General features: G+C 43.5%; 1 protein-coding gene across 12 annotated transcripts in view; it reads right to left on the bottom strand.

Moving 5' to 3' along the window:
* The window catches only part of tanc2b (tetratricopeptide repeat, ankyrin repeat and coiled-coil containing 2b), a 157,600-nt gene that overhangs the window by 23,724 nt on the left and 116,288 nt on the right, over positions 1-17,588 (bottom strand). For 8 of the 12 annotated variants that reach the window (XM_037082101.1, XM_037082102.1, XM_037082105.1 and 5 more), the window contains 4 exons: positions 16,985-17,168; positions 14,739-14,987; positions 7,790-7,921; positions 399-437 (listed from right to left, as the gene is read on the bottom strand). In XM_037082101.1, coding sequence (XP_036937996.1) covers positions 399-437; positions 7,790-7,921; positions 14,739-14,987; positions 16,985-17,168 — 604 coding nt within the window. Of the gene's footprint in view, positions 1-398; positions 438-7,789; positions 7,922-9,814; positions 10,121-14,738; positions 14,988-16,984; positions 17,169-17,588 lie in introns of those variants that run through there. The other 4 variants (XM_037082099.1, XM_037082109.1, XM_037082108.1 and 1 more) reach the window with 3 other exon arrangements.

Raw genomic sequence — 17,588 nt, 5'->3', positions numbered from 1 at the left:
TCCTCCAGAGGTTGGGCATCTTCTCAACAGGACATATGGACCATTAAAGACTAATGAGGCTAAAATGAATCTGGTATGAACTTCTGAAGCCGAGAGATAAAATCAGTGTAAAATTTAGTTGGCTCGCTTCTGGGTGTCATCTCCTGGGTGCCGTCTCTAAATCCGATCCGAGCTTTGAGAATAAAAACATGCTCTCTTCTATCTGGTGTGTCATTTCCTTAAATGTTATATCAGCATCTGGTAATTACGCCCGATCTAGAGTCTGAGTGCTACGTGAATAATCCAAACACTTTTGCTGGCAAGAGTGTGCGGCACTCGACAAGACCACTTTGACTTGTAAAGCGTTAAAGCCCAGCGAGCAGAACCTGATGCAACAAATTAAAATTAAAGTAACTTACGTGACTGGGATTGCCAGGCATGGGTGTTATTAGCGGAAGCTGAGACAAAACAGCAAGCAAAGGACAGAGAGAGAGAGAGGGAGATAAAGACAGAGAGTGAAAGGAGACAGAAAGTGATGAGAGAGAGAAGAAAGACAGGCAGTGAATGAAAACTGGCAGCAGAGTAACACGGCACAGGCAAAGGTGTAGCTCAATGCAAACAAAAAAAAGAGGAAGCAGCTTCAGCATCAGCACATCATGACGTCAGATTTACAGGGAACCACCAAACCAGGGTCGATTACTAATTGAAATCCTTTGAATTACCTCGAGCGTAGTCCTCAGCGTGTCGGGAGGGGCGGCTGGGGAAGGTTTGCACTTTTGGGAGAATCTAATTGGTTCCATTGTGCCGGGCCAGATCAATCAATCCCAATAAAGGTAATCTAATCCAGTTCTGGTGGTAATTTGACCCTGGATGGTGAGATTCCAACCTCAACTCGACAGACGAAGTGTGTGTGTGTGTTACAGACTGCTAATGTTAGCCGCACTTAGCATGAAATAATAAACCTCAGCACAAGACAGAGCTGCAACAATTCATCAACTGATCTCTGGTTCTTTAACAGGAGGTCTGCGAAGGTTTTCAAGAACAATTCTGACATATTACACATTTAAATGTGTCTCAAATTACACATGAACATGAATCCAACATATTATTAGCAAAGAAAAACTCCTAAAACATAAATATTTCATTTTCCATTACATTGAAGATCGTCGGCTTGTGAGAGCTCAATCATTTGACAGTCTTGTTGAGAGAAAAAAGCAAAAGTTCTCTCCTGGTTTCTTTCCTCCTCTATGACAGAAAACTGAATATCTAACTGAAACTAACTGAATAACTGAACTGTGGTTTGGGAAACATTTTTTCACCATTTTCTGCCTGTTCGAAGACCAAACAACTCATCAATTAAGAGAAAATAATCCCAAAAATCACCGCCAAATTTAAAATAACCACTCACTGCAGCACTTGTATGAGACAAATCCCAAGTCTGGAGTTAGAGAAAAGCCTCAGTCCAACTCTAAAATCTGATTTCACCTCCATCTTTCTTTTAACGAGCTTAAATTTTGTTCAGATTCTTTGCAGTGAGCGGTGAGTAATAGCCTCTGGTCAGATGATAGCCAGTGCAGTAGTTCATTTCACACTCTGCAGCATGTTAGCAATAAGCACAGTGTGAGTCAGAGCTGCAGGAAATATGTATCATACATTAGACTGGTCGGATAAGATGGTGAGGGGAGCCTGCAGACAATCTTGTGCCTCTGCAGAAATTCTTAAAGTGTGTGCAGGTACAGTGCTGCAGAGCGTTATCAGGACAGAGAGTTGCATTAGAGCTGTATGTCTTCTGTAAACGACTCCAGCGTGCTGATTAGAGGCCGTGCTACATAACATAATGAGCTGATTTTGCCGTAATGTATTCCTTTACCACACACTCCACTCCAAAGCGCTGACTTCTCCTTTTTTTTTCTCTTCCAGGAATGCTAATTATAATCGCAAGGTGAAAAGAAAAAGAAAAGAAAAGAAAAAAAAAACACGCTGAGAATATTCCTACTTATGCAATCAGCTAAAAGTACAAACACATATACCTGGAAGTGGGTGAAAAGCTGCCCTCGTTTTCTACCGACTGCATGGCCAGCGCTGCATTTTACTGCACTGAGCTCTGTGGCAGCTGCAGCCCGATGTAATAAAAGACATATTCATCCCTATTCCCTGGTCAGATTATTTTAGTGCCAACTCAACACACACACACACACACACACACACAAACACAGACAAACACACACAGTCAGAGAGAGACAAAGAGACAGAGGGACTTCATTCTGGCTATAAAATGCCTCAGAATGATGTAATATTGGGTGTGAAAGAAGGGAGCTAACACAACATTAGCGATGGGAAATTTAAAAAACAACCCCAATGCTGACATTTACATCAACATAAGCCACTGAAGTAAGAGGCTAAATACCAACAGCTACTCTGTTTTAAGTGGCGCTAATCCAATTATCTTGGGGGTGACTGAATGCCAAACGTGCCTGTAAAGCTCCTTCCGTTCTCGTGGAATCACTAAACGCACCCTCGCACTATTGGGCGCCATCCACCGAGCGGCAGGAACGATTACGCCGCTTTGTGCGCAGCAAGTCGTGCAGCCACAACTGCTCCGCTGTGTCAGGTATTCCAGGAACGTTGTGAACAGGGGCTGAGGGAGTTGTTTCCGGGACGGTGAGAGCGAAAATGTGTGTGAGAGGATGGATGGATGGTTGGATGGATGGATAGCGGTTGCTCATAATCCTGCCCATAACACTCCCCCTCAGGCGATGTTGAGCGAGGTATCACTCCACCTCCCTCTCTCCCCCTCCTCCTCTACCAACGGGCCTTCCGCGGCCAGACGGAGTGAGAGTCTCAGACGTTTTAATTATTCACCAGGTGAGGATGACTCACTGTGGCTGAACAGCCTTGAGAAGGAGGGAGAAGAGGAGGAGGAGGAGGAGGAGGAAGAAGAAGAAGAGGGAGATGAGAAGAAGAGGAGGAGAGGAACAGTGGAAGGGAAGTGGAGGAGGAGGAGGAGAGGAGGGTAGAGTTGGCTGAGAGGGGTAAAAGAGAGGGAATGCTGGGAGGAGGAAGAGGAAGAGGAAGGGAAGCGGTTTGGATGATCCGTCTGTTGCGCTGTGTTCGGGTTGTGAGGGGAGTGTGGCGGAGGGTTACCTCAGGTCAAGCGCAAGATGTGGGAGTTAGTGGATGAGTGACTTTTTTTTCCTGCTGTCTGGTTTTTCAGACACACTGATAAAATTCTGTAGAGCTACACCAACAAGAGCTTACATAATTTCCGATTTAAAAAAAAAAAAAAAAAAATCTTATCTTATGTAATTTGCACAGTAGGCCTAGAGCAACATAATAAACCTGGATGCATGCATCGTCTTCTGTTTTCAAATCATGCTTACGGCTGCTAACTGTCACCTCTCATCAAAAACATACTATTTCCTGACTTCCTTTACGTCTGACAGACGAGCAGCGGGGAGAAATTATGCCAATATGTTATATAAGAGACCCCCGAGGCGGACCGACGTATCGCATCTCAAATTCTATCGTATTTGTATTCAAGGCAAGATTGTAGAAAACAGATTAAGGCAGCGGTGTCAAACATTGTGATGAACGGCAGATAAATGGCGAGATAATCATCTGAATCTCCTCAACTTTGTCGTTTTCGTGCGCGGTCATCAAATCTTAGACTCTTATCTGCTTCTCTTGGGTCGGACAGCTATAGGGGCATCTCCTTTAGTCTGTTTGCTGTAAATAAATGCTTACTATAAAAACAAACAAATGCGGTGAAAAGACCAAAACAAACACTATATCAGTGTGTCAACAAATGTTTTCTGACTTCTTTGTCTGTGGCAGTCAGGGTTAGCCCACTGGTTCCTACCTCAAGGTACAGAAATGATTTTGAAGGGTAAATTTACACATTAAAGCTACTACGCAGATTCTACACAACAGTCTCAGTTAATGCTGATGTCTCTATGTGACTGAAATAAGCAGATGAGATTTTTCTTTAGATAATTCTATGTTGTGCTTTTGACAGTGAAAACACAGCCAACATTTATCCTCAAAAATCAACAAAATAACAAAGATCCTTACAGTAAGTTAGCGATTTCGCACCTTTTATTTCAAGCATTCTTGTTCCTATTCAAAACCTGGGTGTAAATTTGGTGGCACTACCCTTTAAAAACACATATATGCTGTTTTATCTTTGAAGTCATTTCCTGAAACACCTGGGTACTATAGTTTTTTTCACACATGCTAATTAACCATGAGTAAATAGTGCATTTGTTGGGGACTATTTCCAGCGGAGGATGAATACACATTTAGTGCTCTGATGAATATTTACAACAGCAGCACTGTGTGTGTGGGACTGAGTCTAAATAAACCACAACGCCCAGGTTTATCGATACCAGCAGAGGTCTACGGCTCTATATAAGGCTTTGACGGGAAGACATTGCTCTGTGATACGATCAATTAATTCTTATTTATGTATTTTTATGGAATTTGTTGACAACAAGAAAAACAGTGATTTTTAAAGACCTCTTATTTAGGATCCAGCCCCTGTCAGGGAGTTTTTATGGAAGTAATAAAAGCGTCGGGAGAATATCTTTATCAGCCAAAAGCTGCAAACATCCACTAACACGGGGCCTGTTTGTGTATGCAAGCAGAGGCAGACAGAAGAAGGCAGGGAGGGAGACGACAAAGACAAAGAGAGGTAAAGTGAAGATAAACGAGGGAGAGAACTGTGAGCGCAGTGTACAGTTATGTGAGTGAGTTTTGCGGTGAATAGATAAGGTGGGTGGTAAATCTTAGAGGTAGGCAGGCAGGAGCACAAGAAGGTCCATCACAGTCTGACTCACTCTCCTCAAAACAGCAGCACATCTCAGGCCCGATGGTCTGCATCAAAAGAGGCCTCGACTAAACCCAACAAGAGAGAGAGAGAGAGCTGCATCTGTCAGCTGGTTACCACCTGACCAGCACATAACCAGCAGTCCTCTTCTCCTCCAGTTCACGTTTTGGTCTGCATCCAGCAGTCTCAGCAAAACAACAATGTTTTCAAATGTAAAATAATTATGTTTTCATTTGTGTATAATCACCTGAAACTACGAATCCTTGTATTTTCATTACATAAGAAGGAATCTTTTATATCTACAGAGGGAGAAGGTCTTCTCTTCAGTCTGCCATGTTGCACCGCCACACAGACTCTCTAGAACATGAACGTCCTCCAGAGCGCCCATGACATTATGTACAGGATCTGATTTGGTGTTGTCAGAAGAGAAAGAGTCAGGAGAGGTCTCTAAATCATCAATCATCCTCAGGGAACCCTGAATATTCACGCCCGACTTCATCATGATGTCAGAACTACTCATCCTGCTCTTAACGCAAGTGTCAAACAGGCGTTGACCGTTTGAAGGTCAAGTGTGTAGGATTTAGATCATTCGTTTAGCTGTGAAATTGCAGATTACAACCAGCTGAATCACTATTCCCTACGGTGTCCGATAAAAATGCAAAAAAAAAAAAAAAAGGGGGAGAAAGGTCCTCTCAGGAGCAAGTGTTCGGTTTGTCCATTCTGGGCTACTGTAGCAACATGGCAGTGCAACATGACCCAGAGGACGAGGACTCGGTCCCTCTGCAGATACAAAAGGCTCCTAGTTTCAGGTAATTAAACACTAATGAAAGCATAACTATGAATATTATATCACATTTATGCCCCTTTGATTTGACAACATGTGATACACTCACAAACTCAATCAGGTTGTGTGTCTGTTGCCTCAAATTTCAGGAGTAAAATCATTTGGTATTTGTCGTCATCATCCCAGTCTTCCAGTCACTACATCCCGTCTCCCTGGGTCACACTCTCTGTCTCTCCCGGTGAAGCTGCTGGAGCAGTGTGCTCAGGGAGGCGCTGACACTGATCCAAGGAGGCAGAACGCATGCTAGGACGCAGTCGCTTGACATGTAAACACACTTGGCTGCCCTCAGAGGAGGACGGTTGAAACAAGTGGCACTGGCAGTAACAGCAAAGCTTTGAGAGGAACTAGCCCCTCCCTACTTCTTTGTCTTTCTCTCGGTCCATCTCCATCGCTCTCTGTACCTTCCCTGTCTTTCTAACACTCTCTCACTCTGCATTTGTCTGCATCTGGCTGCCCTCAGGCGAAGGAATCACATCGCAGCTCAGCCGAGCGCACTCTCAGCTAAGTGGGGTCTTAACAGGTGTTTAAAACACACAGGGACGCATATTTGTGCTCGCCTGGATGGCTGACGGCTGCCATTACGGTGCTCATTACTGGCTAAGTGACAGAAGAAGAAGGGCAAGGGGACAAATAATGTTGTGACATAAGGCCATTTGGCCATTTGGTGAGGAGGCTGAGGACACTTGCTCGATCACGGAGTCCTAGACTTGAACAGGGTGCAGTGGAGCGCATGCTGACTGTGATTGTTAAGAAACATTTTTAGCTTAGTGGCGACACAACCTGACAAAACACTCTTTGTGCACTCCTCCAGTCGCTCTCACTCCTCTGTCTCAAACACACACAAGCACACAACAGACATTAGCCGACAACCTCAAGCGTCCATCGACAGCTCAGCAGCATCGCTGGTCTGATGTGGAAGCAGCTTTACATGCAGACAGTTTCATCTCAAACACATTCCATCTGCAAATCAACCATCAGCGACTTTCTTTTGATTTTTAAAAATAACTTGCTCGCCTTGTACCCATCAGCTGCTTTGAGTTTGTGTTTGTTTGTGGATGCAAAAACAGAACAGTGTCCTTTTGTCTGCTCCTGCACTGAGTATGCTGTGAAGTAAAGGGCTAGTCGCAGCCCAACCTGACACAAAACAGAACTTTTTATAGTCAAACTGAAGGTAAAGGACGTGGATGTCTGGACGTGCTGCAGGGTTGCACTTCAGTCCACAGCCAGTATTTACAGTGCAGTATCTCCTTTCGGACAACATCTTTTTGTTGGCAGTGTTTTGTTGCAGGTTGTCATGGTGAGTGACAGATAAACTGGAATTTCTGGTTTTAAGATCATGACGATGCAACTGCAAAAATGTGTTGTTGTGTGTAATCCTCCGCTTCTCTTTTCCCTAATTTCCTGTCAGCTCTTCACTATCCACTGTTCACTTTAAAGGTGCCATATGTGAGAATTCATAATTTAAAACTTACTAAAATGTACTAAAATTTTTAACAGACAGAAGAGAGAGATAGAAGTTAGCATGCTAACCGGCTAGCTGTGCCCGTCCTGGTCCGAAACTCCTGTGCTACAATTGTGAAAACTAGTACTCTCTACTAGCTCCAAGTTTGGACTTTTAGCTGAACAGCTAACATTTAAGGATTGAAATTATCAGCAGAGTAAAGAAATACCAGTTTTTCAGATCGTACGATTAATACATATTGTTGCATTTACTGAAGATAGCATGCTAACCCATTAGCCCAGCTCACTGCAGTCAGAAGCTCCTGAGCTAGCGGTGTTCTGAGCTCCCGGTCTGGACCACTCGCTAACTGAGCTGAGCAGCAGTTAGCAATTACTTTAGTTAGCAAATTCTTACATATTGCACCTTTAACATAAAAACAAAATGTCATATTCAACTGTTGTTTTATTTTTCCTTACTAGCCTTATTTGACAATGAAAGTAGAGCTGTTCAGCAATTATACAATACCCATCTTAACACAAGTACACAAGGACACCCGTATCTCTGGATAAAATCCAATATGACACATCCTTTATATCTTTGAGTTGTATCTGTATTTTTCCAGCAGCTTTCATTGGAAGAGGGGGAAGAGGGTGTGTGTGTTTGTGTGTGTTTGCATGTGTGTGCTCTCTGCAGCTCTCACCTCTCAGGTCCTGCCCGGAGCGACCCGGCCCGCAGGTGGTGCTCTGTCTTGGCATGCGCAGCGAGGTGCGTAATGGAGTGTGTCTCTGCTCATCCAGGTATGCCAGGTCCTCCAGGTGAGCTGAACTGGTAGCTGTTGTTGTGTGTGTGTGTGTGTGTGTGTGACGGACAGAGAGAGAAAGACGGAGGTATTTGAGAGAAAGAAAATAAAAGAGACTCTGTCAGTATGAGAGATATATTCAGTAAACAAACCCATTATATGCACACACATAAGAAGGTGGCACCGGTTCATGCCAGTGTCTGGAGGCAGTTGTCAGGCTCCCGCTCTCATACTTGTTAACTCCTACAGGAAAGAGCAAGCCGGCCCTACATGGCTCTGTCCTAAAATTCCCTCCTCTCAGTGTCTGTCACGCGGCACGGAGGCAGATGCCATCCGGCCCCTCTCAGGATTAATTAGCTCAGCAGACAAATGTCTTATTCATGGAGTGAGCGCCGTCTGACGCCGGCTGCTGATTGTTCACACCACGCGGTGTCTTTGGGGCCAACGCTCGGAACCAGAGAATGTTAAATGAGATTAGACGCCGCCAGAGTGAGTAAGCGACGGACTTGAATGCTTCGTCACACCTGAACCCCGCGGCTCAGTTAGAGGTGAAGGGGAGTGTAAGACAAGAAACTGTAAAATCCAGGAGAGATTAACCATACAGACGCTGAGCGTGTAGAGGTCATTCAGTTTGTTTAAAACTACAGGACAGAAGATTTGCTCAAAATAACCTTTGCTAATGCAGTGATACTGGAAAAGTTAAGGAGGTGATATTAGAGACATCAATTACTCACAAACTAACAGTTTGGGACCAACAATTTACCAGGAAAGCTTAAAGGCTGTGTTCCTCCAGTTAGAGTTATGTAACATTTATATCACTTTCCCTCATTGTAGGCACTTTGGATGGGGCTTCCCCCGTGTTGCATCCATAAAAAAACATTCCACATAAATAAAATATGTGATGTATGAGAAGACAACAGGAAACATATCTAAATACAAAGAGACTAAAATCATGCAGTAGAAGTAAAGGAAGAAGAGAGAGAGGAAGAGAAATATTTATGTGATATTAAAGGAACAGTTCACCCAAAAATTAAAATTCATCCCTCATTTACTTATTCCCATGCTGATGGAAAATGGGGGTAATGTTTTGTAGTCTGAAAAAGGTAAAGTAAAAGAAGTTATTTACACCCTTGAGCAATGGTTGAGATTGTGCTAACACTTTGGTTGGTTGGAGTTGTTTTTTTTTTACTTTTTAAAACAAGTTCCCATTTACTTAAGTTGTTTAGGAGAACAGAAAAACATAAAGAGAGGCACCACATCTAGAAAAAAACAATAATGAAGGAAGAAAGTGAAAAATAAAGCTCTGTAGGTTTCAATGTCATTCCATCTATGGTACATTTAATTTTCTGCCAATTAAAATATTTACTGAAATTGGGATAAAAGGCATTTTAAGTCTATTCAAGTGGCAGTGTGGCTCTAAACCTCATCCCAGGCTGCAGTAGCTGGTACTCAGTCGAGTTACACTTGGGATGACTCAGTTATCATCATGAGGCTGGTCTCAGAACAGTCTGTTTGTAGGTAGACTGCAGGGATGGATGCTGTCTTACACCTATTATCTTCCATGCCGTCTGTTATGAAACCACTGTACTCAGTGAGATCTGGGATCATCTTGACAACAGATTAAAATGGGGAAAGAAATAAAAGTTGTAAAAACGACTCGTTCTGAACAAGCTGACAGTTTGTCTGAGCTGCTTTTTGTGGACGTAAAGAAAAGGTTCATCTAAAATGTTTATAAAAAATCCCTTACAGCATAGGAGTTGGTCTGTAAGCGTCTGATCACCTGACTGCTTGTGTTCCTTTTAATTAACTTGGTGGGTACAATGTTATCATGACTGACAGAACAGAGCTACAGCAATTAGATCCACGTTGTAATAAGCCGGGTTTATCCTAATCAGACCTGGGAATCCTTTCTCTCTGACACTATACCTGACACACTCTGAGGTCCTGAGATCCAAAGTCAAACTCAAGGAGTTGGGGAGAGGTGCATGTTTCTTCTGCCTCTCTCTCCCAGTAATCCCTCTGAGCGCTCCACCTCAACACTGATCCTGTCCTGTCGTCGGTTCAAAGAGTGGTTTCTGTGCCGCCGGAGTAAAGCTCAGAGAGGCACACTGAGCATGTGCCCGGCTGTGTTGCTGACTGACTGCGGACCCGAAAAATGAGCCACATGGGTTTCCCAAAATGGAGGGAAAATGGCAGCTGAGAATGCCGGAGGCCTGGCCCTGATGGGAATGGGGGGGTGCTGGTCATCCAACTGGGGCTAAAAGTGGAGACAGTGGAGGCATTAATCTACTGCTAAACCAAGGAAGAATGACTCAGGGCTACAGGGCTGAAAAAGATCCTTTTCTTTCTCGCTTTCAACTGTGTTTGAATGTGAGGACTCCAAATCTGTGTGCTCATCATCTCTATCTGCAATGCAGCAGGCTGCCGGGGATCACATTCACAGCTCCTGAGCCAATGCGCTAAGACTGCACGCTCGGTGGAAAAGAAATAAAGAGGAAAGAGAACACAGTATGTAAGAGAAAGAGCGAGAAAGAGAACATGAGGGGAAAAGTCTAACTGTGCAGCAGAGAGCGCCGCTGCTTTGGGCAACGACAGCCACATCAGACACTTCCTGTTTGAGAGCGCGTGTATATACGTACACGTACACACACACACACACACACACACACACACACACACACACACACACACACACACACACACACACACACACACACACACACTCAGAAAACCAGCTGGGCTGCCGTCCAGAGCCAGCAGCAGCATCAGCATCAGCCAGGGAGCAGATACGAGGTGGCTGCTGCTGCTGCTGCTGCTCTAAACGCCTCACCACCCTCCCTCTCATCTCCCCGAGAGATGACTGTTGATGATAAATAATGGAGGCCTGGTATTTAAACAATAATATTTCCGGGTATTACACAGGGAGTATAGGCAGAGGTGGGCTCAGGGACAGAGAGGAAATCAGGATAAAATGGAAATCAATGGCACTTGTCCACCCCACAAATTGAAAAATGTTATCTCAGGTGAGCCGTTATCTTAATTCACTGAATTTAGAGACTATAGAGTGAGTTCACTGAATCTCAGTGTCTTTTGTCCTCTTTTAGTCTTTATAGGGACTTATATAAACTTATATATATGCATTTAGAAAGAGCAGTTATTGCAGCTTAAAAACAACCCTCCTCTTACATAAAGACACAAAAATGTCAGATAAATAACTCAAAACCAATCATTTTAACAGCGAATAAACCTATTCCAGTAACCCAAAATAAAAAAGTATGAGCGTAATTCATCTCCTTTGAGCTGCTCTTTGACTTGGCGGGGAAGGTCTATTAAAAGTTATACAACCAGACAGTGAGATCTAACTTTTGGATTGATTGGAAACTGTTCAGATGTTTGACGCTTATCAGCTGTGCTGTTGAGCAGGGCACATTTGTGCACATTATAAGCTGTGACATTTGTGGATGTTTTACCTAAATTTCTCAGTTGAAAAATATATTTTTTTGCAGCAGATATCTGATCTATGAAAAAAGACTGAGCTAGCTAGCAGTTTTATGTTTGTATATGAGATATTAATTCAGCTTTGGGAAATCTGACAAACTTAAAAAGCATTAAAGGTGCTATTTGAAAGAAAAGCTCTGACTCAAAAATCAGCTCTTCTTACAAACACCACCTTTAACTTTAGTTCAGGTGAGCTAGCAGACTGAACAGCTTCATTACTGGAGTAGTAAACTAGGTTTCACTACAGTATAGGAGTCCGCTGGTGAGACTGATTGTTTTCCAGTCATTAGTCAGACCCCATGTATTTCCAACAATGATAATATCACTAGCAGAAAATGTATTTATTTGAAGAGCTAATTGCCTCGGAGCATGAACATATCTTTTTCAATCTGCGTCCAATCTGTGGAGGCACAATACTAATTCGCTCAAGTGTCCCTTTTTAATTTTCCTATTTTAGGTGACGAATGAGCAAATTACACTCTGACTCTTCTTGTCTTTACTCACAATTCTACACTGAATGGAAAGAAGATGTTTCCTAATGTGCAGTAAAAGACTCATTTTTTTCAAACTCTGATCAACTGCGCTCCCTTCGCCTGAGCAGTATTAGCACCATGAAGGCAGAGAGAAAATTTAATACCGGGTCTTGGTTACTCTCCGTCCTCCGAATCCATCCTAAGCTCTACCAACGCGCTGCCTTCATTAGGTAATAAAGTAGCCCCCTCCGTCCTCGTTCTCCTCCTGCTCTCCTCCCTATCTCCCTCTCTCTGCACATCAAAGCCGGTCTCTCTGTCACTCTGGGGGATAGAAACGGTTAATGCCTGGGGCTTTGATGTTCCACTGCTGTGTGAGCCCAGCCAATCCTCAGCCGGTGCTTGCCTCCCATCCCTACATCATCTAATAATTCTTTGTGGAGGAAGAGGCAGAGAGTGATTATGAAACTCTCTCTTCCACACGTGCATCCGTCTCCCTGTCCTCGAGACAGAATTCCTGCTCCTGACAACACAAATGCCTTCAGAGACGCCGTCCACTCCCTCGCTCTGTCTTTATTTTATTTTGTTGCATCATCCGCAGCTCATAGTATGACTTTAAAGCTGTCTCCAGCCTCCTTTGAAGGTCTGGGTATCGAGGGGCGGAGACGAGATCGAGGGTGAATCTCTAAAGCCGGCGCTGGAGTCGCGGCGCTGCCAGACAGCGGTGTCAAACAGCAGAACATGACCAGCATAAAGAGAGGGTCATAGCTGCAGCGACGCGCCTTGTCAGCCACATTACAGTGTTTAGCAGAATACATATGCGTGTCTACAGCACACTCTTTCCAGTGGGAGTGAGAGGAGTGCATAATAGAGCTCATCGTCTGTAACAGCCTCTCTGATGATGAGAACAATAACACAATCAGGCCCATTAGGACCGTCTCAGTGTTATGAAACTGACATTTTTCCTGATATATTTACTGTCACTTCTGGGAGCCTTTTTGAGGCGGCTGTGGCCTACAATGAGAAACACACATCAATGAAACCTCTGTCAGCAACACGAATGCCAGTTTTCCTGTGTGATATTCTTCCAGCCGCAGTATGTTCGTCTTTTTTTTCTCCTGCTGAAGCTGTTTTTCCTCCCTAGACTTGTGTTATTCCGCGCTGTGGTTTCAATCCACACCAGAGGGCTGTGAGAGTTTAACAAAATACCGCTGCGGATTTGCAGCTAACCGAAATTCCAACAGAACCCAGAGAGTTGTTTCCACCGTCGATAATCGAAGAATGCTGCAAGAATTACGACAAAATGACTCGAAACGAACCACAATTTAGCTGCCGCCAAGACCAGGCACGGATTTGAGGAAGTTTAGGCTGATTTATCCCAGATCTGTGGGAGAAATGTGGTTCCGCAGCTTTCGCCTCAGTGTACATCATTATGGACCCCACTGCAAAGCCCTACTCTGCCTCTGATTGGCTTACCCTGATATTCTCACCCGAACCCCAAACCAATCTCAATCCTCACGCCTAAACCTAACCAACCCAATTAATAAGGGCAACCAATCAAAGGCAGCACCTGTATCACCTGTATATAGTACAACAGCGTGGTCTGTTATTGGTTATATGAGCCATCTAAACGCTTTTCTAAACTGCTGGCTTTCACAACTGGTGAATGATTCGTTAACTGATGGAAGGCGGAAACAATCAAAATCCATCTGACTTCACAGGGCCATTTTTTATCCTGATTTTGGGAACATTTTTTGACAAAATAATGTTGAGCGAGCTCTTATAATTTGGTTCCTAACTGTAGCCTTCCACTTTTTATGTAAGCTAATTGATGGCAATTAAGAAACTCTTTTCAGATGGTCTAACAGCTCAGCCTCGGTGATTTATATAACTTATTAAATGCTTGTAAAACTTTACGGGTGAGGAGGTCTCAGAAGGTCCTTTTTCGAAGATCTGTAGGATAATTGATGTTGACTCATAGAAAAGTATGAATAAAGTAAGTCTTCAAAGAACGACAGTCTTGTAACAGAGTGCAGGACTCTCTTTACGCCTCTCATCTTAGAAGATTTTCCAAAAAAAATAATATCCTTCTTGGGTTTTTCTTGTATCTCTGTGCAACATACAGCACAAACAGGTCAACATATGCCAACACAGTGCAGCATGTGCTCGGTGCTACTGCTTATAGAATAAGTTATTGTTATACTATTCATTATTTGTGTAAACGCCCCTTTAATCTGTGGGTAGTGGACAGATAGCTGGGGCTTCATTTGACTGGCTATATGAGAGGAATGCATGGCTTAAGTATCGATGGTTTCACCTAAAAAGAGTTTTCTCTTAATCACCTCATTTCAAGCAGTCCTTTGTGATTTGTCTGCTGGACATGTTCACATCGACATGAAGATGAAGATACAATTTATCAGTCGGCTCTAGTAAAATCTCGCTGCTAACAGAGTGAGAGGTGAGGACGGGAGAAGGACACTCAAACCAAGGTCTAAAGATACTCTGTCAGGCCTTTTATCGGCACGATACAATTACAGATTTAATGTCACTATGATGCGGCTGGACTTGCTCCTCCAAAACACTAATACATACTTCTCTACTTGTTTCAATTTCATTGATACATTTTTTGGTCACAGAAATGGACGTCAAGGAATTCAAAAAAGGAAAGGATCACACTTCATCTAGGGAGGAAGCAAGCGAGGAAAAGAAGCTTGGAAGGAGAGAAGATGGAAGTCAGGAAACAGCAGTTCAATCCAGTTTTTGCCAGAAAAAGTAATCTCTCTCAGGCAGCTGTAATCAACCTTATTTTCTGGCTACTCAGACAAACTGTTGCCTCCTTTTCTACCTGGACAGGAGATGTGGGGAGAGAGGAAGGGACTCACCAGCCACAGAGTTAGGGCGGGGCATGAGGTACAGAGGGATGGAGTGGGCGGAGTGGGAAGACATGCTCTCCAGGTTGCGCTCAGGGATTTTGTTGAGGCTGTAGGTTGAGGCGGTCATGTTTTCATCCACCCTGTACAGGAAAGAGTCCATGCCTGATTTCTGGGACTGCCACAGTTTCAGGTTTCCCCGGGAGCCCTCGCCGTATTTGCCTCCTCGCTCCATGTTCTCTGAATAGCTGGTCAGTGTGGCTGCAACAGAACAAAACAACGTCGTTTCAGTTTGATCATCTCTCCCTCACCTCACCCAGCCCCGTCTGCCTTCACACTTATTTACTGCTGTTCTGAATTGATCGTCAGACTGCAGGTGTTCACCATTGTTGCCTGGAAACAATGTCGGCACCAGTTCAGACACGAAAACTTCACATCAGCGAGCGTTTTATCTCTCCTGATTTCTTGCTAACAATGCAAGAATGCCACAGTTGATGTCAGCACGACACGCGCACCTGAATTGTATTCCAGTGGGAGAACAGATGGCTTCTGACGGCATGAAAAATAACACAATCTGATTGTAAACTGACCAAAGCAAAAGGTTTTAGTACCACATATTTGAAGTGCAGTGGATAGCAGAGAGTCATTTTAGACTATAGGAACCGAGCCACAACCTCAGGCATGTTCTGACTAACTGTAGAGGAGGAGTCGGGTTTCTGGCACAACTTTACCTACTGCCATGGTGCATGGAGAAGGGATTAAGTCCAGAGAGGTCAAAAAGCTCTTGCAACACTCGTAGTATATAACTATTTAAGAAATGAGTCAGTTGAATAATGTTGTTCTGAAGCTTGTTGAACTCTTTGGACATGTTCCTACTGACTGTCACAGGTTTTAACTCTCAGGTATCCCAGACTATTAAAATACCTGTCTGGCTCTAAGCCTAGAAAAAAGAAAATGAATATAGGATTTTTAAAATATAAATTCAAGCTTTTAAAGTTCATCTAAATACAAACTGGCCTGTCTGTATGTTCACTGACAGGGTTTTTTTGGTTGCTGTAATTAATCTTGTTCATACTGGCAGCAAAGAAAACTCTTCTTGAAGTGGTGGGGGACAAAATCTACAGCCATCGCCTCGTGCATAAATGCAATCCGACATTTAATCAATTTGAAACACAAATAAATCTACAAAATCTTTAACACTGTTAATTGAGACACAAAGAGAGATCGTCAGGCTGTAACAGTCTGCGTTCTTGGTTGATGTAGCTTTGGGATCGCAGCAGAAGACAGAAAAGTTAAAGCCCAAACACAGAGCCAGATGTGTCTGGAGCCCCACATGTGTCCATTACTAACACATCAACCAAATTACAAAGCCCAGTTGTACAGCTACTGTTCTATCATGCGTGATCAAAACAGTGACCACACCTAACCGGAATGTTACACTTGACTTGACAGGCAAAAGAGACAGGAGCTCGATAGGAGCGCTGCCCGACTGACTCATTGAGAAAAGACGTGCTGATGTTGCTCCTCTTGTAACACAGAAACCGAGTATGTCTGCACTCAGACTGCTGCCGCCCCAAATTACCTCCAGAGTGCATTTTTGCACAGAATGAGGGCCAAACATTTTGACCTCCATCATTTACATACAAATGATGTCAAGATGGGATGGTGTTGCAACCAGTTTGGACAGAAAGAAAAAGAGATGAAAAACTTCCTTCAACATGTCAGAACTGTTTCATTGTTTTCAGATCTACCTGAGCACATATGCTTTGAATATTTAAATTAAGATGATGGTAAACATGAGTGTGTTGCACAAACAAAGCCAGCGGAGACTGCTACAATATATAATCAAACTAAATAAGACTCAAATTAAGCACACTATTGTAATCTTTTTCCACAGGAATGCGTGCTACTCTACAATAAAAGCTGGTGATAATTATTCTCGTCTTACTGTCATCAGTGCCATCAAATATCATCTTTTCAGCCATAGATCTCTGTTGTCGTCTAAAAACACATGTTCAGTCAAATCTAGCTGAATACAAAACCACTACTTCCTCCAATTTGAGTGATATCTGTTAGAAACTGTGTTCCCCAGAAGTAAACTGGCTTCTTTCATAATAGAACAACATGCTTATGAACCAGTTTTATGTCCTCTAAATGCCACAGACTGAAACTTGAAGAAAATATTTAGGAAGGCGATCTTTATCCCCGAAGGACTTTGTGTTTTACATCACCACATGTTCGTTAAGACTGTCTCTCACCAATAATCCCGCTGTCCCTGCTCTCCAGGGTCGAGGTGGGACTGGTGACAGAACCGTAGGCGCAGTCCTTGTTGCCAGCCTGGCCAGGCATGGCAGGGGGGAGGGTGGAGCAGGGGCTGCCTGCAGGGGGTGAGGCAGTGCTGCTGGTCAGGGTGGAGCACGGGCTGATCCTCTGGTTCTGGCCCTGAGAAGAACACAAATACACACACATGCTTTTAAAAGCTTTGCTTTGTTATAACCAGTCAATTAATACACAGGGGCATAAACGGCAGGGAAGAATGGTTTATTTTTTTTTAGATTTGAGTCATAAAGAGATGAAAATGTCACTTCAATATCAGAGTTCTGAAAAGCTCAACACCCCTGCTGCACTCTTATAATCAGGGATTCAAAGGATCGTCTCTCCCAGCCGCATACAAACAACAATCATAAAAACTAGGTATAAAGAGCTTCACAGAACTGGAATTCTTTCCAAAAATCTTTCCAAAACCTGTAAATACCACATACATACTGCAGCAAGGGAACAGTAGAGAGGTAGAATACATATCAGAGATGTGAGCGGGAACATCTAAATGCAGGAAAACAGTCATTTCCCCTTTTTAGAAAC

The sequence above is a fragment of the Acanthopagrus latus genome, chromosome 20 (assembly GCF_904848185.1).
Source record: "Acanthopagrus latus isolate v.2019 chromosome 20, fAcaLat1.1, whole genome shotgun sequence".
In the NCBI taxonomy this organism is placed as follows: Eukaryota; Metazoa; Chordata; class Actinopteri; order Spariformes; family Sparidae; genus Acanthopagrus; species Acanthopagrus latus.
This window is presented reverse-complemented; position numbering and strand designations above follow the sequence as displayed.